We start from the raw sequence: 24,260 nt of genomic DNA, 5'->3' as shown, positions 1-24,260 counted from the left end.
GCAATCCTTAGGGAAAGCCTCTCTTTTCCCTGTTTTCCTATTAAAGAACAAATCTCTGCTTCCTATTGTCATCCCTCCAACCTTGAATCTAGAATGAAAGCAAGCACAAGCGAGGAGGCACTGATGACGGACTGAGGGGACAGACATTTTTTTATTGTTTCCACCTTCCTGACATCACCACCATCTTCTCCTCCACTGCTCTTCTCCTCCTTCTAAGAATCCTCTATGCTGCAGCTGCCATTTCTGTCCATCGCACACATTTCTCTGACAGCTGCCACACATGTGGTGCGTCCCAGATCACATCTGCTACTTTCGTATGCTCTCAATTGTTTCCATGAATTTGTTACACATGGAGCCCTGCAGAATACAAAACCCTGTTACTGTAGTGTTTCTCTCACAAAATGCAGAGTGGTGATGTGTGTCTGGGTGAATTCTAGGCTGTTACGGCGTGGGATTTTATGTTTCTTGCTTTGAAAACACTTCAAGACCGACCGTGGGCAGGTCAGGCTTCCCACTGATTCAGTGGCTCTAATGATGCTGACGGGGGCCTCGTTTCCTAAATGATGATTTCTCCGTGTGTTTCTTTCATTACCCATCCTGCCTTAACTGCTAACAAGTGGCTCTGTTTCTGTCATGGTATTCGCATCACTCTTCGGTGTGTCTCTCCCTCTTTCTCTCTGTCTTTCTTTCATCCCCCTCTCTTCCTCACAACCATCGCTTTGTGGCTCTTCTTGCCCTCTTCCTCCTTCTCCTCTGTGTCTGTCACCCCCCCCCCCTTCTCTGTGGTGTTTGCCTGTCGTGTGCATACTGCAGGCTAGCGTTGGATGACGCCATTCGCCACAAGCAGCTGAACATCTCCCGTTTTTCACCCAGGGTGGCGGGGGAGAACGACTTCCTTCAGACAGTCATCAACAAAGTCATCACCGCCAAAGAGGTTAATCACAAGGGACAAGGTACAGTGCAACGTTCACACACAGGAAGTAACTCCACCACCCCACCACTATCAGGCATCTATCAATATAATACCTGCCTGTTCATTTCATAAAATAGTTATTCTAAGCCAGGTCATGATGCTTAGTTAATTATGAAGGACAAGATGCTTAAGTGTTTAAGATTTTTGGGGTTCCATTAGCATAATTATATTTTAAATAGCTTAGAATAAGCCCTCCATTTTTGCATTTAAGGCTGGTTCGCTTTAACATAGCCCACCATGTTTTGTTATCCCACAGTAGCCCTTTAAACAATACAGCACTTTTGAATTACCTTAATTCTGACAAGATTCACTAGGAGATCTTACGCTGCAGTTCCTGAAAATGATTGTACCACCTTGCACAAAACCTGAGTTCCTGCAGTGGAAAACTCTCTAGAAAGGCACCTAGTAGCCCCACAGGTTGCTCTACGTCCTTGAAAATAAAGGGGCATTTACTTGATTACATTCCGCCTCTACTGCACATCCGTTAATCCTACACACTGGTCCCTTAAATAACATTGGAGCTTGGTTTTATCTTGAGTTCCTTTCATACTAGGGCAGCAAAACTGCTAATCTTGCTAATAAGAAGCATCATTTGTTCTTGGTTCTCACTCTACAAATTATTGCTCCCACTGTAAGTAGTTGCTCACATCACCATGACTACAGTAGTCCAGCTGTTAATTAAGCAGGCAAGACTAGCTCTCATCGAGACTAACTCTCATCAGTGACTTGACATCTGTGGTTGGATGAACAACCTTAGCCATCTAAGGGATTTTGGCTGCAGGGAAGGGGGGGGAACAACATGACAGTCTCCACGGTATTGTCATGCCCGATGAAGATGTACTTGGATAAATGTCAAGTCTGCTCTGACCCACACTGGGAAGAACAGTGGAGTACTAATAGCAGCTGTTTCGGTCTGGCTCGCATATCAAAAGGCTTCCAGCTAAGCTAGTGAGGGATGTGCCACTCATAACAATATGGAGGCCTATAAAGTGCATGTGAATAAAGCCTCCAAGGTTAACAAGGACCACTCGTTTTGGTTGCCTGTGAAAAAGTACACTACAGACTGCTTTAATTGGGTACTTTAGAAAATCATGTTCAAAAGTTTGACTCTTTGTTTTCCCTGAGAGGATATTAAGAGGGAGTGATGCCACCTTTAAAATGTGCTTACAGGGCTGAAGCTGCCTCACAGTGCAGCTCCAAAAGCAGTTTACTGGTCTGCTGTTAAAACATATGATCAATGAAAGACTCCTTTAGGCCCTTTTTTTTACATTTATCTAGAAAGATTATTTAAGTCTCATTTATTAAGAAAACATAATGACCCATTAGAATTACTTTGAGGACATCAGTGTTATTTTATTGATAAATGTTAGTCACTACTTTACTTCAGTCATGTTCACGCCCGGGGAACAGGTGTGAACATGATAGATGTCAGTACACATTTCACATCTGGTGTTAGAAAGCATAACAACTCAGATCAGATTGCACATCTCCATATACATAATTACTTAATCTTGTTTTTAAATGCAACCTAAAAATAAGTCTTGATATTATGTTAAGCGATTGTTAACAGTTTGGTGCTTTGCTCACTGGGGTTATGCTTATCTTACTCACCCAATCTTAAGGGGAAAACACACACACACACATGTCCTTTCTCACTTATGTTTTCCTAATCACATCCCTCAGGTTTACTTCTGTTTACTGCCTCACCCTTGAGCTATTACATGTCACTTTAACAACAGACATGGTTTTATTTAGTATTTTTCTGGGGCAGGCGTGTTATGATGTTATTTTGATCCCTCCCCTCCTCGCCTTGATTACATCACCAGGCCTATGGGTGACTCTAAAGCTGCTTCCTGGAGACATCCATCAGATAAGGAAGGACTTCCCTCACCTGGTGGACCGGTCGACCGCTGTGGCTCGCAAGATGGGCTTCCCTGAGATCATCATGCCAGGTTGAGTGTTTTGAAGACTTTTCCCTCGACTGCCTGTTTTATTGTCTGCCAGCCTTTATTGTGATATGTAAATGGTTTGAAATGAATGAAACTTGAGCTCTATGAAGGATGTATCACTTGTTTTTTTTCCCCCCCAAAGGTGACGTACGAAACGACATCTACGTGACTCTGGTTCAGGGGGATTTTGACAAGGGGAGTAAGACAACTCCCAAAAACGTTGAGGTGACCATGTCTGTTTATGACGAGGACGGCAAAAAACTCGAGGTACGACTTACTGCTTTAGTATTTTACCTGGGTGTAGCTCACACTCAGCATTCAGGACACAAGCACTGTAGCCAATTGGCCTCTCAGACAGTCTGTGATTTACCAGGCTTTCTTTAATCTCACACAGCTCAGCACACTGCTTAACTGACCAGGACTCTTATAAAGCAGTGTGGTTCCATACTGTATGCCTTTGCTGCCTGTCAGAAATGACAGAATGCAGTATTGGTCTTTGTGGTTGATTGAGTAGCCTAAAATTTCGCTCACCACTATAGGAATCAGCCTTTATCATTGTCAGAGCCGGTTACAGACTCAAGCATGTGGAAGGGCTGTGTGGGCTGCATAGAGATGAGATATGTAAAATCAGCATTTTTTGTGCTGGTATAATTACCTTTGCTAATGAAGTTAGAAGGATAATTTCTCCCCTGTCCACTTGTTTATAAGCAAGCTGTCACAATATGTTGTAGGTTTATTTGGATGAAACTTGCAGTTTTTGGTACAAAAATGAGTTAATTATAGTTTGAGGGAGATCAGCAATTACCGTTTTTAAATTGAGTCATAGCTGTTGTGAGCCTACATTGGGAAATCTGAGATCTATGTTTACAGCATAATACAAAATCAGACCAGAAAAACACCAACAGTTTAAATCACAGACTTCCCAGTTACTTGTGTGTTATCCACAGCATTGCCGACCCATTTTCTCTGACGATTAATTATTGACACCACTCTGCTTGACTATATCAGTAAGTAAGGCATAATGCCCATTAAGGTGTCTATAATCAGATATTAATGGACAATTTGGAGTCCATTAATTTCGGATTATGGACGTCTCAAAGGATATCCGACCAGCTCATGCTGTGGTATTATAGCATTTTTTTTCTACATCCTTGTTTGAACTTATTTAAACTATATAGAGCGTTTTTATTCTTTTAATTCACATTCATGTGTGTACTTGTGAGGATTGATTTTAGCTGACAGATCCGTGGTTGAAGGGAGTCTTTGTGTAAACAGCCAGTCTACCGCTGGCTGCCACAATTACATACATTAGTCTCAGACTGAGAGGCTTTGTCAGTGATTTGGCCCAGCAGACTGAGGAAGTGTAAAGATCGCTGGTGATTATACTGTAAATACACTTGAAATGGTGATGAACTTGGCTTTTGTCAGATGCTACAGTATCTGACTATACAGTTGCTTGTCATTGGAAGACAAATAAGCTCATTGTGTTCATTGTTGGATGTTGCTGTTATAGTGCAATTTTTATCCAGCACAGAAGGCAGAGTGTTGGGCAAATCATTATTTCCCACTATAATTGTGTTTTGTTGCAATTTCATTTGATTTATTCTTTTATAGTTCTTTAAGCATGTGTTCTGTGTAAAAAGGCAAAAAGTCCCATCACTGTCAATGTCTTTGGGATGTAATGAGTGGAGTTAGTGACAGCAGCCAACAATGATGTAGTGCCATCGATCACATCACTTTAGAAGAGTTGCGGTCATGTTGCTGGTGCAGTGCTGCAGCTCGCGTCACAGAAATGCTGCATCTCATCTGCTCAGCTCTCCAGGGATCCGTGCTAATTGGTTAAATTCTCCCTCTTCCTTCCTGGATTTTAATTGGCCGAAAGGAAATTCTGCTTCTGAGATGAGAGGCACCGCTTTTGAGAATGGAAACTTGTTTTTTTTGCCCTCTAACCGTAATATTACTTCAAAAGAGAAAATGTTTTGTTTTTAGCATAACACTTCTATAATAGCACAAAGAAGCCTCCATGTGTCAGGCTCTTGAAATAGCAAAACATTTCATAGAAGTTTTATAATAGGTTTTACTTTCTCTCTTGATCTTTATTATTCTGTCTTCTTTCTCTTTCTGCTCTTGGACAGTGACTTCCTTCCACCTTGACATATTACCTCTAGAAACCTTTCTCACCTGCAGGTAGACCTCAGCCACTCTACACCCCTCTTCGAAACCTGAAGCTGTCAGGAATCCCAGTCACTTAGTGAAGGGGCAGAGTTGCCAGAGCCAGCAACCCCCCAATATTTGCTCAGCATGGCTGGGGGAGATGTGGTCTGTTATTCCTCATAATTGCTGGTTGTCAGAAACCATTAGTGTAGGAGTATTTCAGCAGCAGTACACCAGCAGGCCAGGGAGTCAGCTGGAGTAGTGGGAGGAAAGAGGATTGATAGAAAACAAGGCATGCGTGCCATTGGCTGTCACTCAGTCCCTCGTGCCAAATCCCCCAGTGGGGCACGTAGTATTTTACATACGCGCCCTGACCTGTTGTAGAAACGTGGGGGACCCACTAGGAAAACCAATTTACATGGCTGGATCCATCAGCACCAGCTGGTCTGCTTCCCTGTGCCTGGCTTCCCTCCACTTCTCACTGTCTGGGCAGCTCCTACTTAAATAATTAATTTCTAATTTATTTCTTATTTCTACAATGCTGTCATGAGATTGGCAGCCAACAGGCAGGTGCTCATGCACAAAGTGCATCCAGATTTTTAAAGGCCACTCTGCTAGATTAAGGCTTTCTGCCCCAGGGGCTACATTTTATGAAATAAGTGCTAGTCAATTTTCCACATGCTGTGAGTGTGCTAATGTTTTGACAGAATGATAATAGTTCAACCATCATGACTGCAATTTTAAGGGATGTTAAGGCTACAGCAGCAAAACCAGACAATGAGTTATATTGTTTGATTACTCTGTTTCTTTTGTTTGTCATTCACCTAGAATGTCATCTTTCCTGGAGCTGGAGATGAGGGCATCAACGAGTACAAGTCTGTCATCTACTACCAAGTAAAGCAGCCACGGTGGTTTGAAACGATTAAGGTGTGTTTTTCTAAATACAGAAACAAAACGGAGGAAATTGGCTGTCTGTGTTTTTCTTGTCATACTGAGGGCAGAAAAGACACTCCTAGTTGGTGGTACTGTCTGTTAGCATACTAACTTAGTATCACAATGGCTGTGTCCCAGTTTAGGCTCTTATGTAGGAGATATTTGTAGAATGGTTGTGTCACAAGTTTTGTTTTTTGTTTTTTTGGCAAAAGTGTCCTTTTTTCCCCTGGTTACAAAGGATGCATCAGGTGGATAGAGGATAACCTGGAAGTCTTAGTTTAGATTCATCTTATATTAGAATCCAGATTCGCAAACTGAACTTCTAATGGCTAGGCAACAAACAGCTTTTTGGAATAAACAGGCAGTCTTCACATAGACCAATACCATTTAACAATCTTTGCTGAGTACTAAAAAGGCGATGCCTGCCGTCGATGAAGGGCACCTGCGTAGGCTGTGCCCTTCAAAGGATGCAGCTAATATCTAGATCTCCTATGGCTATTCTGTTTACTTTACTTCTGAAGTGTTGGTAATCTTTTTTAATTACAAATCTAACTGTACTTTTAAAAGCACTGCCATTAATATTAACCTTCAAGCGAATTTAATTCACATTTAACTTCTTGTCATTAGCTTTAGGTTACCTCTGTGCTATATTAATTAACATAATAATTATGAGGTTCATTGTGCTCACACTGTGCTTAAAAATCTTAGTGCGTGTTCATGGTGAGGGATGTCACACAGTTCTGTTCTTTCCCTTATCTCAGGTTGCTATACCGATTGAAGACGTAAACCGAAGCCACTTGCGGTTCACCTTCCGCCATCGTTCGTCGCAGGACTGTGAGTATAAATGTCAGCTTGTGAATAATCAGTTTTGCAGATGACCAGCTGCACAATTGGCTGCTAATCTATCCTAAGCAAATATAATGGAAGATATCCAATTCAAGCAGATGTGTTGCACGGTTATAAATACTTTGAAGCTCGGCCTTTGTCACATTAATCAGAGGCATTAGTCTGCCCCTGCACAAAGCAGCGGTGTGGATTGGTTTGTCAGAGACTACAGCTGGGATGTGAAAAATGCCTAAGGGGACTCATTTGTTTGTAGGGACCAGTGTGTAGCTGAATGCAGCCAGTGTAGCATGTCATTCTGTTTTTTAACATCCTTTTTAATTTTGGGGATGTAAAGGGCAGAGAAACTGCATGCTGGCAGCCTTGCCACCCCAGCTGCCTGCCACATGGCGAGGCCTTTGCTCTAGCAGCCTTGCTGGTACAGGGAAAAGGTTTTTAGAGAGTAAGCAAAATCGTAACAGGTGTTATATATACAGAACATTCTATTCATATGGCACAGAAGGTATTGGAAAGTAGACTTTTTCCCTAATCTGCAGCTGGTGTCATCCTCTACATCCACAATCCTCCAGCTTTGTTTGCTTCACACCTGTATGCAGGTGGTTTGGAGAAAATTGCCAGGTCTCAGGGCTTGGGCTGGTTTATAATCCACTTGGAGAGCCTTCTTGTCATGCTTGGCACCTTGCTTCTCTGGAGACTAATGCTGTTACGAGGCATGCCTTTGAAACTGTGTGACTGGCTGTTATCTTGCTGTAATGGTTACTTCAGAAACTGGCTCACCTCAAGTGACTCAGGGACTGCAGGGGCATGCTGATGCTGCCAAACTTTTAACCTGTCACTTACAATTGACAATAGTGAGAGAGAGTTTAGGTGTAATAGCTGGATCACTTTTGGATTTGTGTGTGGTGTTCTGAATGCTTTGATTTTGGGGGGTAATCCTTGTACACATGAGTCTGAATTTATTTTCAGTCTCAGAATGTCTGCATCTGCACCTGCATTCCTCATGGGCTTGTAGCAACTCATTTCTGCACTGACTGAGTTACCTCAGTAGTTGAAGACGAGAACATTTTGTTTTTTCATTGCTTGCATATACCATACAGATATTACAGCAGCTACAAATGTGATGTTTACATTCTATTGGCAAGGCACTTTCTCAGGAATATTAATGACATCCTTAACTCTCTTCCTTTTTTGTTAGAAATCAGTCCCTTTTTCCTTCCTCCTTCCTCTCCCCTGCTCCTAACTAGAGCTGAACATTGAGTAGAAACACACAGTGACAGAGCTGCCCATCAAGGCCACTACTGGAACTCATGTGCTCAGTATCGCAGCCCCCTGGTTGAGAATTAGGCCAGTTTCTAACATAGTGCATCAGACTACCACTCAAACATTGTCAAGGCTCATCAGACTGATGGCTGCTATCAGAGATGCTGCCTTGGCTGTAAAAGTTTTCTGCCATCTTTCTGCTTCTGTTTCATCTGTCGTTACAGCAATACCTGGTGGGTAGTGTAGGGGCTTGAAAATATGGCACACTACACTCAAGGTAAATTTGAAGTGACAGCCAACCCTAGAGGTGGAAGTCTGCAGAACTTCCACAGAAACTTGACTTTTATTGGCTTTAAGAACTCTCTATCCTGAAAGTGACCTTTCCCTTCCAAATTCAAAGCTGTGAGCTCTCTGCTCTCATTAGGAAGTCTCTAATACATTTGGTAATACTGGGTGGCATGTATACAGTGTTCTCCCTCCACTGGTTCCTTTTAGCCCAGCAATTATTCATCGCCAGGGTTTCAGGCAGCAAACCAATGAGGGGATTTATGCAGATAGAAAGCAGGGTATACATCGACGAATCACGTCTCCCTGCAAGTAAATTTAAGCTTGTTGGCCCACTGTGATGATATATGTGGACCTATCCAAATGCTTGGTTACAGGACAGTCATAACTCTTGTCCTTGTTTATGCAGCGTTTCCCCTCATCTTTCTGCGTGCGTCTGTGTATGTGTGTGTGTTTGTGTGTGGGCACATCCACGCAAGCATCAACTTCAGAAGGGTTTTCTTCCAACTATTCACAACTGCTTATTCATATTCAATGAAGTGGACACAAGATAATTTGTACTTGATTAAATATTATTTTTTAATAGCAGACGCATAATGACTAAATAAATTGTTAAAAGTTTGCACCGTCCTAATTTTTCCCACCTGCAGTATGCGTAATTGCACTTAATAGTGTGTGTCTGTCTCATTTCAGGTAAGAAAATACACAGCCATGCACAGATAAAGTCTGCATTAATGAAAATGTCTAAAAGGAACAGTAGACACTTGTGCTGAGTCAGGAGCTGACTCAGGGCCAGTAGTGCTGAGATTAGCATTTGGGATTATCTATTTTATCAGTCTTCAAGATTGTTAATTAGTTGTTCTAAAGTCAGCAGTGCTGCGTAGATGCTGCTACTGCTGATACACACTGTTCATATAATTCACAAAGTAAACTTAAACAAAAACTTCATGAAAATTATACAGTCAATCTCAAGTCTGTCAGTTTTTCTCATGCTCACCCTTTTCTCCCACAGCCAAAGATAAATCAGAGAAGATATTTGCCTTGTCTTTTGTGAAACTAATGAGGTACGATGGGACGACTCTGAGGGATGGTGAACATGATCTCATTGTGTACAAGGTAAATCTATGAATATCTCATAATACAGTTATTCTTTGTTGCTGGCTGCCTACCTGTCGTGTCTGGCCCACGCTGCTCTTGTCATGACCATGAAATTAGCTGTAGGTGAGAAACTGGCCTGTGATAATTGCCCGCCTTCACTGCCTTGTATGGAAGATTGTGTAGTTGGTATGCATCAACCCCCACAATGAAATGAAATTACTTTCCAATTAAACCCCTTGCATAATGATACCTTTGTGTTAGGGTGCTAATTTATGCTAATTAAAAAGTTTATGTGAGAATCATTCTACCAATTAGAGTTTTTAAGGTTAAAAACTAAAATTTGGTCAGGCTACAGTATACCAAAGAAAAAAAACCCCAGTATTACAACATAATTTATTGGATATGGATTCCACTGATGGGATGTTTTATCCTTGAAAATCAGGCTGAAGCAAAGAAGCTGGAGGACTCCTCTCTGTACCTGAACCTGCCTTCTACCAAGCTAGAGCTGGAAGAGAAGGGATACTCTGCCACTGGAAAAAGCACCCAAAACATGGGCAACTGCACCATCAGCAAGGACTCCTTTCAGATCTCCACTCTGGTCTGCTCCACTAAGCTTACACAGAATGGTGAGTGTGTCTATTATTCTATTAACATCTTTTGTTTTCATTGCAATGAGGTCCCTTTTTGTATCCCTCTGTAAACATGTTTATCTCTCTTGTCAACACAAAGGTCTACAGGGATTATGTATTTTTGAAGCCTCATGTGGCCATTATAGAAAATGTGGGTTTTGGCTTTATTTCTCACCTCTTTGGTTTGGTGCTTGATGTAAACAAATCCTCAAAATTATTATTATTATACTTATTTTCTGCCCTGACATGCATCATTCCAGTGAAATAATTTATGAGCATAAGCATGTCTGTAGATGTATGTTTATGTGTGGATGTTATGTGTGTACATACATTCCACTCATGTGTACATATGCGTGGAACCCGCTCTGGGCTGCTGCCTCTGACTTTGACAAATGGATAGGTCTTTAGCTTTTCTTCTGCCTGGCCTTTACACATGTCCACACACATATTTTGAACACTTGGAAGGGTTTTCCTCTATTCCTTTCTCTCTCTAACCTACTTTCTCCCCTTCAGCTCTCTGCATGTCAGTCAGTCTCACTTACTGGATTTCAGTCCATCTCTGCTGAGTGAATGACAGCTCTGCTCTGTTTACTGCTGCCAGTCTGGCAGTATTTTTCCAGTATTTTTATTTGATTTCCCAGGGCACTGAGAAGATCTACACTTATTAAGCTAAGGAAATCTCCATCTTTTCCCTTTGGCCTGGATTAAGGATTTTGGCCTTTTGTTTCCACCAGCTTTTATACAGACACATTGTGGATTGTGTGAAAAGGTGGACTACTATGTTATAGGGATCACATGGTTCATGGTTACTCTAAGCAGAGCCATACAAAGTGTATACTTTGTTTTTCTTCTTCACTTGATGTGTTGTGCTTCTGGTATGTTGGGCTTTCTTTTAATTAGAGACAAAATGAATGCTTCCTCTTTCCTCGCTGTGTTTTTGGCCACAGTCTGAAAGAGAATGAAGCTGTAACAGATTCACAGCAGGCTAACTTTGACTGGAATTGAAATTAATTGTTTTACTTGCCGAGAGCAATGTCCTGTTTAAATAAGGAGTGCATCATGCCCTTATGTTTTTATTTATGGTAACCAATGATAATCTTAAAAGAAGGGCAGGGCAAACAGTCCTTGTGTAAGACTGTAAGAAGAACCACTACTTGTTCTGGTATTAAATATGAAATAATGCATTTGTAACTGTACATCCTCCTTTTAGGAACATCTGTCCCTAAATTTTAGAAAAAAAATCAGGAGGGAGCAGCTATGTTATTAAATAATATGTATTGCCCCGGCCCTTGGTGTTTTATGATGAATAGATGGTAAAAAAAAATTGGATCCTGTCTGAATTGTGACTTTGACATATGATATTTTTATCATTTATATTTTATATCAAGACAGCACTTTCTTCCACAAATTTCCAATAGGATAAAAAAGGCCTTCTCCTCTAACCTTTGTACAAAAGTTGGTCTTCTCTCTACCAACAGCCACACTGGCTTAATAAAGATGTGCATGCAATAAGAACAATGCAAAATTCATTGTAGCTCTCCTGGATGCAGCCCCCCTGTTAACATGCAGGACAAACGTTCATCAAACCTTCGTAATGAGGTCACTGTGGACCATAGAACAGCCCTTAGTTAGTTCTCTGGGACATGGGGAGGAATGTAGTTGTCTTCTGTATATAACGTGTGAAAGAGGGGAGGTGGGGCTGCATGTTGGTGCAGTAATGATCCCTTTGAGCGTTATTAAGCTTAGTCTGCTGTAGAAGCTGTCATTTAAATGCAGTTGTGTGTGCGCCTTCCTACTCTGCTCAAAGGGAGGTGGTGTCATTGAATGAGCAGGCTCGGCTGCAGAAGAAGAGCCTGCCCACACTGATTGTATTACACAGAGAAATGATGTTAATTTTGTCTCAACTGTGATGTAGGTGTGTAAAATGAGGCATACAGAAAGATATCAATCACTCTCCATGAACCCTGCCCTCATATTTCTACTGCGTCTGTCGACTCAAAGCCACACCATCTTCAACTCATATCCATCTCAATTCAACTAGTCGTTGATGAGAAGTTTATTCTGAGGACTTGGACAGAAAAAAAACACTCACATACACATGACAGCTCATTGCTGATCCCCACGTCAGAGATGAAACACTCTTTAATTAAGCTTGATTTATGCAGGTGGTCTCCTGCCACATGAGGCTCGTGTGAAGTGGCTGCTGGCCTCTTCTCTGGGTATTTGCAGTGCGTTTCACTAAAAGCAGGCTCTATGTGATGACAGCAGAGCTGAGAGAGGACCTGACCCAGGGAAAGATATTACCATACCTTTGGCAGGAAAGACACATATTTTATGAACAAAGAGTTTTGAAAGCGTGCTCATATTTTACACAAAGCCACCTCTTTTAAACTTTATAACCACACACAGTATTGTTATTATTAAGAAAAAAAAGTGCCACTAAGTGGTCGTGTTAGCTCGTAAAATGATTTTGTCAGGGAAGATGTACTGTAAACACGCATTCAGATGGTAATGTGAAGCCTTTTGCATTTCAGTTGTGCAGTGACAATGTAACCTATTTTCTCCGAATTAATTATTCCGCCACTCTCCATCTGCTGGGTTTGTAGCTTCTTTTAAATGTGACTGCCTGCAGAGACATCCATTCTCAAGCAGATGTTATTTCTTCAAGGCACTTAGTGTTTTTCTCCCAAGCAAGCCTTGCTGCCTCCTGTGCTAAACAGACAGTTTGGCCTCTACCAGCACTGGCCCAGTGGGACAAAGCTGCTTGATGATTTATCCTCATTTTATTCCATTTGTCTCTCTGAGGTGCTAAACCGTCAATTTTTAAATCTATATCTCCTTGGGGAAGGGGATCCCGGGTAGTTTAGACAGGGTCTTGTGACTGGACCCTGATTGGTTGTCAGGATTACTGATGATAGGCATCCATCACTGTGTCGCCATGCTTGATTGACTCTCTCATGCCCAGTCAGGCATGCTGACCAGAAAGAGGGAGAAAGATGCCAAGGTGGCCAAAGCGATTTTAGAGTCACTCAACTCAGGACCTGCTGCTAGTCTTCTTTAAGTATTACAGCATTGGCGAAATCCATGTGATGCCGATACAGGAGGGGGCTGTTAACTGTCTCGGTGATTAACCAGTTCATTAGGAAATTTGGCTGCATACTAAAAGAAATTAATCATTAGTCTCAGTGCCAGAATGGTATTCCAATGAATTGCTTTTACCCCTACATGATCTTATGGACTCATCAGATTTAAACGTAATGGTAAAACCCTGAACTTAAGTCTTTTGTAAAGGGTAACACCACTTTATTGTATGTACTTGCATATACATATACATATCTCTTTTACTTCCTGTACCATTTAAAACAGATCTAAATGTTTAATTGGCCTCTATACTAACTGTCTGAAATTTGTGAGAAGCCATCTGCCTGAAAATGTTTGAAGGACGAATGTTTAACTGATGTCCCTCGGGGCTGTTACAAACAATTCCTCGACAAATGGGCGCAAATGTGCTTTTTAAGCTCCCGATTTGATAATTTGCCAAAGGTGGTCTGAGCAAGCGCTCCCTTGAGCGTGATTAATCACGTCATGACTCATCCGCTTGTGCCTAAATTCATTTCCATGATTAAAGTGAGAGATCTAATAAAATGACTAACACTGTATTTGGGAAATTTACAAGCTGACCTGGATGTGGTGGCGGGGCATTTTTAACAAATGTCTGCCCACAAACACTCATTAAAGTTGGCAGCAGGAAGGCATTGTGATAATTGCTTGTTTTTTTCCGTTTGTCTTTCACTTCAGTGGATCTGCTCGGCCTGCTGAAGTGGCGCTCCAACACCAGCCTTCTACAGCAGAACCTCCGTCAGCTGATGAAGGTGGAAGGGGGCGAAGTTGTAAAGGTGAGCAGAGGAAAGTCTTATTTCTTTGCGCTTTTTGTGTCCTTGAAAATATACCTCATTCCTCTGCTTGGACACATATTAACACAAATGACAAGAAAGGTCTCAACAGCTGATGACAGGAACAATGCAGTCACAAACAGTCCTCAGTGTTTCTGACAGCTACAGCTTCCTGCCAGCTATTTCACAAATGATTTCACTGCCTGTCAAAGAGAGAAGGATGCCATTTTTTACTGTGTGTTTGTTTTAATGTCTCCAGTGAGAAGGGAGCACACAGCATCAGGCGCAGTACAGAGGCAGAGGAGATGACCTGCTGTCAGCAGTATAGACAGGCCCTTTAAGTGCTCAGCATGGGGCAGATGAATAAATCACTCTCTGGAGAAAGAGTTTTGCATGAGAAGGTTGGGTGCCTGGCAGATTGCAGTGCATCTGAAGAAGTCCTTCACCCAGACAGTTTGGATCAGACCAGATAGATGTGGCGACCACAGCTGGACTAGTTCATTAAACCACAGGGGTGTGATTATAATCACCACTACATTAGCACTCAAAGCGTTTTAAGGCTGTTAGTGGTAATTAGAACATTTTCATCATTTAAAATACAATTTATTAACATTTTAAATCCTGTATGTTAGACACTGTTGATTTTTCATGCTTTTTAAGGTTTGCAGTTTTTTCCCCCATGTGCAATGAGACGCTCCTTTTTAGTGTATCTGTTATATTTGTCATCCTGCCCTTTGTGAGATTGAATAATGTTTTAGACTCCATATAGTGAGCAATATGTTTTCCTTGTTGAAAACTTGACAAATATCATCCATCCTGAGATGACAGACTACGCAGTATATAGAGTGATAGCCTTGTTTCTGACACTTTTACATCTGTTTCCACATTCCCTCGGAATTGGCTGAGTAAATGGAGCATGTTTCCCAGAAGTGGAAGGGTGTATATAGTTAGTGTGTTTCTGCTGACAGGACAGTTATTACTGTCCTCACAGAGCTGTATTGGCTCATGTTAACAGCTGTAGATGGGTGGCATGTAGCAGTGTCCAAACAGTGGTTAGCTGACTTATAATATTATGATTTGACTGATACTCCCATGCCACCCTGATTCACATGGTGATGCAAAATTAAGTGTCGTCTTTATTTAGTTGCCATATAAAACAAATAAGAACTAACTGTTGTTCCCCATGTTAAGCATTGCTGGTGAAAATGCTTCTTCTATACACCGCACATGGACACACATGACAACCATGCAGTGGTTCCAATTAGACATGTTTGTTGATCACTTCTCCTGGCTAAATAAAATGTAAAATAAGATTTATACTGTGTGTGTCCTTAACATTTGTTTTCTATTTTATTCATATATTTGTCCCTTTACGACCTGCCAGATTAATTAATTTTTTTATTTATGAGTTTTATGGCACAGACTACTGTGAACTGTCCTTGACTCACGGTGGTTGAAACAAGATTCCAGTCATTCTTTTGCAGTGAGGCTGAGTTCTAAGCCTTATTGTTGGCCTGCCATAACATGCTGTGCATCTGTCGTTCTAGTTTCTACAAGACACTCTGGATGCTCTCTTCAACATTATGATGGAGAACTCCGACAGTGACACCTTTGATACGTTGGTGTTTGATGCCTTGGTAAGCAAAGAAACAGACAATTTTCAGCACAGCACATTTCAAAATAGAGGCTCCCGTCAGTCAAGAATTATATATTGTAAAGCATGTCATACCTGCAGTTTGTTATAATTTTGATTTTGTGACACAAAGTGTGCAGCTAACTGTGCATAGTTTTGTGTCTATTGGAGCAATTTACACAGGAAAGTACAGACAAACTAGATCTCATGTGGGATCACTGCTGCATGAATTTGTAGTTAAGTTAAAGTCTCATTTTCCTGCAAGAAGGAGCATTAATAAGATTTCACAGAAATGAGTTAGCGAGCTAGATTTTTCATTACATAACATTGTCAAGCCATTGGCTTCAAATACTGGATATATTCCATGACAAAGTATCTGGCTGAATCCTTTCTAGCATGCCATCGCCTAACATCATGGGGTGCACTTCTGAAGAGCATTTTTCTCTTTCAGACAAAGGGGGGAGAAATTGTGTTGTCGGGTGTCCTAGATTATCTGCAGGCTGGAGAATTGGAAGAAAATGGCTTTCTGCTCAAATGCAATCTTGTTTAATTTCCCAATCTCTCTCACCATATTGCGTTAGACAGGCAGTTTTTTTGGTCTCCGTTACGAAGCGTGTGGCTTACATTTTAATGAATATGACTTTGTTCTCTGACAGGTGTTCATAATTGGACTTATAGCCGATAGAAAGTTCCAGCACTTTAACCCTGTCCTGGAGACCTACATTCGAAAGCATTTCAGCGCCACACTGGCATACACGTGAGTTCAATACTGTCTGAATGTTAAAACAAATTGCATTCAAATTGTATTGTAGCTCATCAGTAAGAATGTCTGTATGACTTTGGTTGTAGGAAGCTGACCAAAGTTCTGAAAAACTATGTGGACAATGCTGAAAAGCTTACAGAACAGCTGCTGAAGGCCATGAAGGCTCTGGAGTACATCTTCAAGTTCATCGTTCGCTCCAGAGTCCTCTTCAACCAGTACGTACTGCTGCACACATTCTACCATGCACCAACATGAGGCAGTGTGGTCAGGTTTGGTATGTTGTACTTCATTGAGTTGTGTTGTCCAACTCCCAAATTCCTCTAAGTCTGCTCTCACAAATTTACATTTATGGTTTGTGGCCACTATATGAGGACAGGCATTCCTTAACAGAATTTGACCCATCTTGGTTGCGTTGAGAGGAAAGACACCTCCTGGTTCATGCCCAATGTTTTCAACGTTATGTGTAGAAATAAATACATATGTACACTTAGTTGAACTGTATGCAGTCTTGTAACTGCAAACAACTAATATAATAAAGCCACGTATGAGAGGGAAGCGTGCTGTTGTCGCCATCTGACCCTACCCTAACCTGAGAAGAGGATAGAAATCCTTGAAGTGAAATGAGCACCAACAAAACGAGCACATAAGCTGTTGAAATCATGAATCATGAATGGTGTTTGGGTGAAGTGCTGTAATTTGTTCAGATGTATTTGTAATTGGCTGCGGGGATGTTAAATGGATGATAATGCACAGAATGAAGCCGTCGGTGGCTGATGGGCTGATGTATGATCCTGGACTAATTGAGTGTGCAGAGTTTGATTGGTTTTCTGTTGATTGTCTGGAGGACACACTGTCCTTTACCTCACACATCAGACCACAGCCATTCTTCTAGAGCTGTCCACTCTCACAAGTGGCTTTTTTCTTCACAGGTAGCAGACTCCCTCTTGAAAATGGATTGGCTTTGTGTTTTGTCATTGTTGAAGTACTTTGCTTGTTTAGTTCCCAGTTTCAGCTCTCTCATTACTGCTGAGTCAGAGTCAGAGTTTGAAATTTGGTCTAAACTGTAAAGTTGAGTTTGTTGGAGCCTTTCATGCAGCTCTGACAAGTTGCCAGGGCTACATCAGCAAGTGTTAGGCTTTTCAATGCAGGCCAGCGGAACATTTCTATGAAATTGGAGAGGAGCACCTTTAATCAGTGTGACATGAGACCGGTGTGGCTGTCCAGTGCACACTGAGCTCCTCTGTGCTCCAGGTGAGCAGCAGCTTTAAGTAATTGTTGTTGTGGGAGCTCAGAGACGGATGCCTCTAATCCCATGATTTCTGTAAGCCTTCAACAGTGACTGTCCTGTACCATGTAATACCCACATCCCCAAGAGATATTGTGACACCATAAAACCCACCTCACAGGTAAAATCTGATGCAGTGGGAGCAATCACAACACTTAACCTCTCTTTGACCTGTACCCCTCTGCTTCGGTGTATTTATTTTCTGACAAATTTGTCCTGTTTTTATTTTTTAAATCAATAGTGCTTGATACACTTAATTACTTTGCAGCAAGCACAATGTGGCTTGTTTCCAGTTAATAACCAGTTTGAGAAGATTTGTGGGGCTCTGCATGTGGGATAAAAAGCATTTGCATTTTTTAGGGATTATGGAGGAAGCCCTGCTTTGTGTTCTCATACTCTTAGATAATGGGGCAAGTGTGTGATCACTGGCTTTTTGTTGTTGCAGTCTCTAGGCTGCATTTGCTCCACATAGCCAAATTAACAAAATAGGCATTCTACACCCTAGACCCATTACAAAGTAAAGACGGTGAACCCTAGCATGACATTTGCTTTCTGTCCCCCTGTATTTTATTCCAGGAGACACATTAGCATAGATCATTAATTTTTCTGATTTTTGTTTCCTCATGACAGCAGGCAGGTGCTTCGGGGTCTTGTCATGTTGTTTTAAATGCTAATCTGGCTGGCATCAAGAGTGATGTCTGTGGTTCTGATCCAAGAATATTTGCATTGATAACACACACACACACGGGTCTTTGTGTTGGCTGCTTTTAATGATTTAACAGGGAAGCATCAAACTTGCGGGTGGGGCTGTTTACACAGGGATGAAACAAACAACAGCCTTGTGATCATCTGCCAGTGTAATTCTCTACTTCATCTCCTCCCAGGCTGTATGAGAACAAAGGGGAGGCCGACTTCATGGAGTCCTTGAGGAACCTTTTCACATCCTTCAATGATATGATGAACAGTAATTCAGAGAACACTGGCATGGTGAAGGTAGGATGATTATCACAAGTCCAACTGCACACTATCGCTCTCACTCACTGCCAAGAAATATCTACTGCTGCATGAATAGTAAATAACTGCTGCTGTGTAAATAGTAAATAAATCTGGTGTGATTAGCTTTGGATGACACATTCTGTATCTGGATAAGCATGTGTCTAGTTAGATATAACTTGACACTGCAGCTTATTAGACATTAATGTTAGTGCTCCTTCTTCACATTATGTTTAGTGTATTTATCTTCACCTTTTCTACTTGTCTTTCTGCAGCTTTGTTCCTCTTTTTGTCTTCGTGTGAACTTCTTAGAGTTGCACATAAAATAAAATAGGGGAATTAATTAAGAAAACCTTTTAGAATTTGTTTTTCCTTTTTCTTGCTAAGCATAGATGAGTAGATTGACACCACTCTCATGTCTGTATAATAAATAAACAGCTAGCTTAGCGTACAGGCTGGAAACAAGGGCAAGCAATTAGCCTCTATCCGAAGTTAACAAAAATCCACTTAACAGGGTCATTCAAGCTGCCTAATTGAGACTTATTTTTGAGTTATGTGTTGGACTAATAATGCTCTCAGTTAAGAGAGTATTCACAACATAATCCACCGTAATATCACAAGTTGCCTTTTTGTTTTGCTCCAAAAGCAATTTTGAGCAGATTAAACAAACAAGATAGTTTTAGAGGTACTAAGAGCAGATTTCAGTGTGTAGCTTCATATAGAATTTATTGTACAGACATAAGAATGGCATTGATTTTCTAATCCAGTTTTCAACACATTAAATGATTTGTCCTCAAACAATTCATAAATTAACATACTGGAATATTGTCATAAATATGTGAAAAACTAAATTCCTGTTTGAAAGGAAAGTTTGTGTTTTTGCAGTGAGAGTGCAAAGAATGGTTTAAGCCATAAAAACATACTTCTCAATTTTAGTAGCTTTACATTCATATTGTCGACCATGGTCATGAAAAGTGATGGCCAAAAAAAGGATTGCAAATAAAAGAGGTAGAAATGAGATTCTTCTTTACAAACCATGTCGTAGTCCAAAGCTCCTATAGTTGTTTATTGTGCAGCTCTAGGCTCTCCACACACAATGCATGTTTGTTCTATATTTATTTGTGTTGTTTGTCTGTACCTCTATCTGTGTGTTTGTCCCTTCCCACATTTCACTCTGACCTTGGTGTCCTGGTGTTTGGGTCTGCTCTGGCCTCTTTAGCTGCTCCTTAAGGTATTTATTTCACTGCTTTGCTCCTTCTACCTTTAAGCTCTCTATTTTTGTGCTTTTCATTGTCCTTGACCCCAAACTCAGCCACTTCAGATTGGAAACAAACACACAAATATAGTTTGTCTAGCTGCAGTCAAATCAAAACCACAAACACACACACACACACACCTGCACAAATGCACCTGTGCTTTTAGAGATAACATAATCACAGGGTACATGCACCTTGGCACACCTACAGTAGATCCATGTGCACACTCAACCATATGAGAAGCTCAGGAGTCAATTAGAAGTCAGTTGCTGTGTAATTGGGTGAGATATTAGCTTTACTGTCAGTAAATTAAAAACTGATCTTGAGGAACGGGCACAAAACCGAGGAATCGAGGTTTCTTCCCAAATCCACCCTTGTGAAGGCACTGTGACAGGTGGAAGCTAATGAGCAGTCCCATTATACCGCTCTGAAAAAAAAGTCTCTGAATCCTGATGAACATCTGGACAGGCTTGCACGCACACATGCCAAAACTTTGATAAACACACACACACACACACACACAGTTAAACCTTGATAAACACATGCTTCTGGAGGCTCAAACGGGAACAGGGGCAGGCAAGAGGTACATTTCTATCAACCCTTTAAACAAAAAACATCCCTGCACAACAGGTGGGAGTCACTGCTGGAAACAAAGGGGTAAAAAAAAGTACCGTATCTGTTAAAATGGCCTTTATTAGAGATAAACATGAAGCTGACTGTTATCAGAAATGTAGCTTTTATTGCAAACTGTATCAAAGCCATCTTTTGAAGTCCAGTCTGTCTGAGATGACGATGTCTCTCCTAAAAAAACCACATTCGAACATTACTAAATGTCTGAACCATCCACATTAATAAACAGTGCATTGTAGCAGTCCAGTGTGCTACATCTGTACAGCAAATCAACCTCAATGAGACAGACTGGCACTGAGGCTAATTTGTACAGATGCTCTATAAACACCAGAACCCTCTTTGGCTGGCATTTAGTAACAGTCAGTTATTGAGGGAACTGTCAATCCTTAATCCTTCCTATTATTAATGGAAGGCTCTGTAATCAATCAATGTGTGTATGCACTTGATGACTTTATTAAAGTATTGATGGATAAATGTAGATCCTATCTATCTGTATCTATTATCTATATAAGTGAGACATTTATTCATCCCACTTTATTTATTACAAGTCTAAATACCATTGATTAAAACAAGATTGGGCATCGCAACAATCCAGCTTTAGTGTGGAGTTGGTAACAGTAGCCACTTATCATGTTGAGTATGAACAGGAAAGGATGGCATTTATGTGTGCAATGTTACCAAAATCTTCTCAGACCTCGAGGCCTACAGGATTCTAATGCAAGCTCTAGATTTAACTTGTTGTGGTATCACAGTTGAAATTTTACTTGCCCAAGCTGCTATATAAGATGAACCATCTTATATATTAGTCTATTTACATGCTTCTCTTATGGTTGGGAAGTCGCTTAGTTATTATGTCCAATTTTGAGCAGTCCTGATGATTCCATTAACCAGAGAACACACAGTTACCTTTGGTCTTCAACTTATTTCTATGTTGTCCAGGTTATGTTTTTGTCAGTGAAACTGAAGACAAGCAGCTCCATCTAGCCGCAGGACATTTCTCACACACACAGTTTTCTCATTGCTTGTGTAAAATACTGTATTACATAATGTACCATAGGAACCAGCCAATTAATTTAAGATGTGAAATGATCTTGACATTTTTCTTTTGTTCCTCCGAAGGGTGCCGCGCTGAAGTACATTCCCACTATTGTCAATGATGTCAAGCTGGTCTTTGATCCCAAGGAGCTGAGGTAAGTTTTATTAAACACAGTCTCATGTTTTATGCTCATGAGCAGTATGAAGAATAATGTATTTATTAGTGTTTGATCAAGTGTAACTACAGTTAAACCATTTGTTCTTTGTCTGCTTTGTCTACCTTTGGCTGTTTCAACATTCACAAGCTGTACTGTGATGGCCACAGCCTATACATGCTCAGGTTGCCTTCGAAACTCAGTGACTGCTCTACTCAAGTGTCCATTTTGTTTAATGTTGCCCACCTTGAATGTTGTCTCCTATAGCTTGCCTTAATGATAAATGTTCACACACTGCATTGACAACACAGAACATGGGACTCATTAATCTGTTCTTTGTCATCTGATAACAGACAGAATCTGCTCACCTTGGTTCAGGCAAAAATATCTTTGTTGTATTTGGCCATTGTTTTACCACTGGGAACTCTGAAATGTATATTTTCACCTCAGACTGGCACAAGTGGTTCTAGTACATGTAGGTCTTTTTCAGACCTTGAAATGTGCTCTGCCTCTTCATTTCCAAGCGCTCAGCGAGGAGCCTCGTCCATTTGCCAATGTGCAGTACCTGGGCAGCTGCCATTTTCCACAGCAGATTGTGGGCCACACAGGACTTCCAGTGCCTGTTTCTGGCTGCCACCACTATCACAGCTGCAGTGAAGGAGAGTCTTTAGTCAAAGGTGGACGACCATTTAGCACATCAGTTCTGTCTGCCCTGCAACTTTTTTTCTGTTGAGCAGATTTTCCCCCTCATCATTCCTCCTATTTCACCATTTACAACACAAAATGAGTTCTTCTTAGCATTTCATATTGCCTCGATGTTAGTCATATCAAAGAGTGATTGTGGATCTCAGTCACATCAAACTCCAAAAACATAAAGATAATTGTCTGATGAACTCCTCACTCTTCCTCCCATCCAACTACATGGAGGAGTTATTCAGAAACAGGCCCAGTTGTGAGGCTGAAGAGAGGATTTGCTCTGCTATCAGGACTTTGATTAAATTATTGGGTCACAGCTGTCCTGTTTGGCAGCTCCAGTGAATTTCCTAATATGTAGTATATGTGATTAAGTCCAGCAAAGGGATGAAGCAACACGAGTATTGAGAGATGCTCTGCTACATTTTCTGTGGTTTCCATGAGAGAAGCTTTTTATTCTGCAAGCTGTGGTCCTAATGAACCACTCACCAATCCATAAATCACAGGCCTGGCACTTTTTCCTGTCTGAGCAAAGGTGGCATCAGCTGTTCCTGTTGTTAGCACAAACCTGGCTGAGTGGCTGTGCTGCCTGGAGGCCTGAAGCCTTTGGGGTGGGGGTGTTTCATCCCCTGCCAGAGCCCTTTCTCTCTTCCTTGAGCCTCGGCACGCCTGCATAATGAATATCTGTCAGGATTCACAGTATCTTGCACTCAGCTATTGAATGTGATAATTTAATTAATTTGTAATATCAATAGTATATCAGAAATACTGAACTGTTTAGAGCACTTTTGAAGCTGAGGTCACAGGACCTTTCCATCATATTTTGAAGACGGAGAAGTACCTCTCTAGTATTCAAAGAACAATGATAGTAGTACAGTGATATCACTTTCCCATTTTATGCCATCTCTGCAAGTGCACAGAGGAAATGTTAGATACATCAGAGCAATCCTTCAGTGGAGCTTCTGACATGACGTGGAGCACTAGGTTGTGGTTGAATAGTCATTTGCTGGGAAGGGTTCCTTACTGTGTGTTGTAGCTCAGTGAGTCATGATAAGAGCTGTTCAGATTCCTTAATTACTAAGAAAAGTTTCTTTACTGGACCATCCTTTTGTGAACATTTCTGTTCACAGAAACATTGCAGAGAAAAACGATCAATATATTTAAAAAAAAAAAAAGGATGCAACAGCAGTGAGGTAGACTGGACCTTGTAGTGATTAGACTGCGGTTTATGAAGTGTGACAGCTCACCTGTCTGAGAAGTAAGAGCATCACAATAACGCTGTTAGATTCTGATCCTGCCTCCCTCTCAGGGATCAATTATATAAAAGCATAATAAATTAATTTTTCTAGTGTTGGGCCAGCATTCTCTTTCGCTCTCACTTCAATTCAGTTTAATTTTATTTGTATAGTGCATTTTACAATCAAAATTGTCTCAAGGCACTTTAGAGAAGTCCAGAGCCTGAACCCACTTAGAGCCAGTGAATCCTGGTGCTCTGTGATTCTGCAGGTAAACTGAGAGAAACAGCTGCAGGCTAAGGAACGCTGAGAACTAAAAAAACGTTTTATCAAAGCTGATTTATATTTATTACTGAATCTCATTAATAACCTCATACACATTCTGTATTTGTCACAGATGTTTAACAGTAAACATGTCGCTGTGTTACAATGTGGGTCAAAGTATTAGGCTAGTATGATATGTAGGATGTGGTACGACCCATGCCATGCAATCAACATCTGATGTCACATGACTGTATGAAAATGCAGTTGGTTTCTTTCTGCACTGCTCTTTTCCTGATTCCTT

At 41.0% G+C, this 24,260-nt stretch overlaps 1 protein-coding gene across 2 annotated transcripts in view; it reads left to right on the top strand.

The window, feature by feature from the left end:
* dock1 (dedicator of cytokinesis 1) overlaps positions 1-24,260 on the top strand; it is a 138,710-nt gene that overhangs the window by 24,555 nt on the left and 89,895 nt on the right. The window contains exons 12-24 of one of the 2 annotated variants that reach the window (XM_028429969.1): positions 874-953; positions 2,800-2,925; positions 3,065-3,189; positions 5,905-6,003; positions 6,771-6,843; positions 9,410-9,513; positions 9,938-10,121; positions 13,923-14,020; positions 15,565-15,654; positions 16,307-16,407; positions 16,500-16,628; positions 18,583-18,691; positions 21,697-21,767. In XM_028429969.1, coding sequence (XP_028285770.1) covers positions 874-953; positions 2,800-2,925; positions 3,065-3,189; positions 5,905-6,003; positions 6,771-6,843; positions 9,410-9,513; positions 9,938-10,121; positions 13,923-14,020; positions 15,565-15,654; positions 16,307-16,407; positions 16,500-16,628; positions 18,583-18,691; positions 21,697-21,767 — 1,389 coding nt within the window. Of the gene's footprint in view, positions 1-813; positions 954-2,799; positions 2,926-3,064; positions 3,190-5,904; positions 6,004-6,770; positions 6,844-9,409; positions 9,514-9,937; positions 10,122-13,922; positions 14,021-15,564; positions 15,655-16,306; positions 16,408-16,499; positions 16,629-18,582; positions 18,692-21,696; positions 21,768-24,260 lie in introns of both variants that reach the window. The other variant, XM_028429968.1, reaches the window with a different exon arrangement.

The sequence above is a fragment of the Parambassis ranga genome, chromosome 19 (genome assembly GCF_900634625.1).
Source record: "Parambassis ranga chromosome 19, fParRan2.1, whole genome shotgun sequence".
In the NCBI taxonomy this organism is placed as follows: domain Eukaryota; kingdom Metazoa; phylum Chordata; class Actinopteri; family Ambassidae; genus Parambassis; species Parambassis ranga.
The sequence above is the reverse complement of the archived record's forward strand: the minus strand, read 5'-3'. Positions and strand labels throughout refer to the sequence as shown.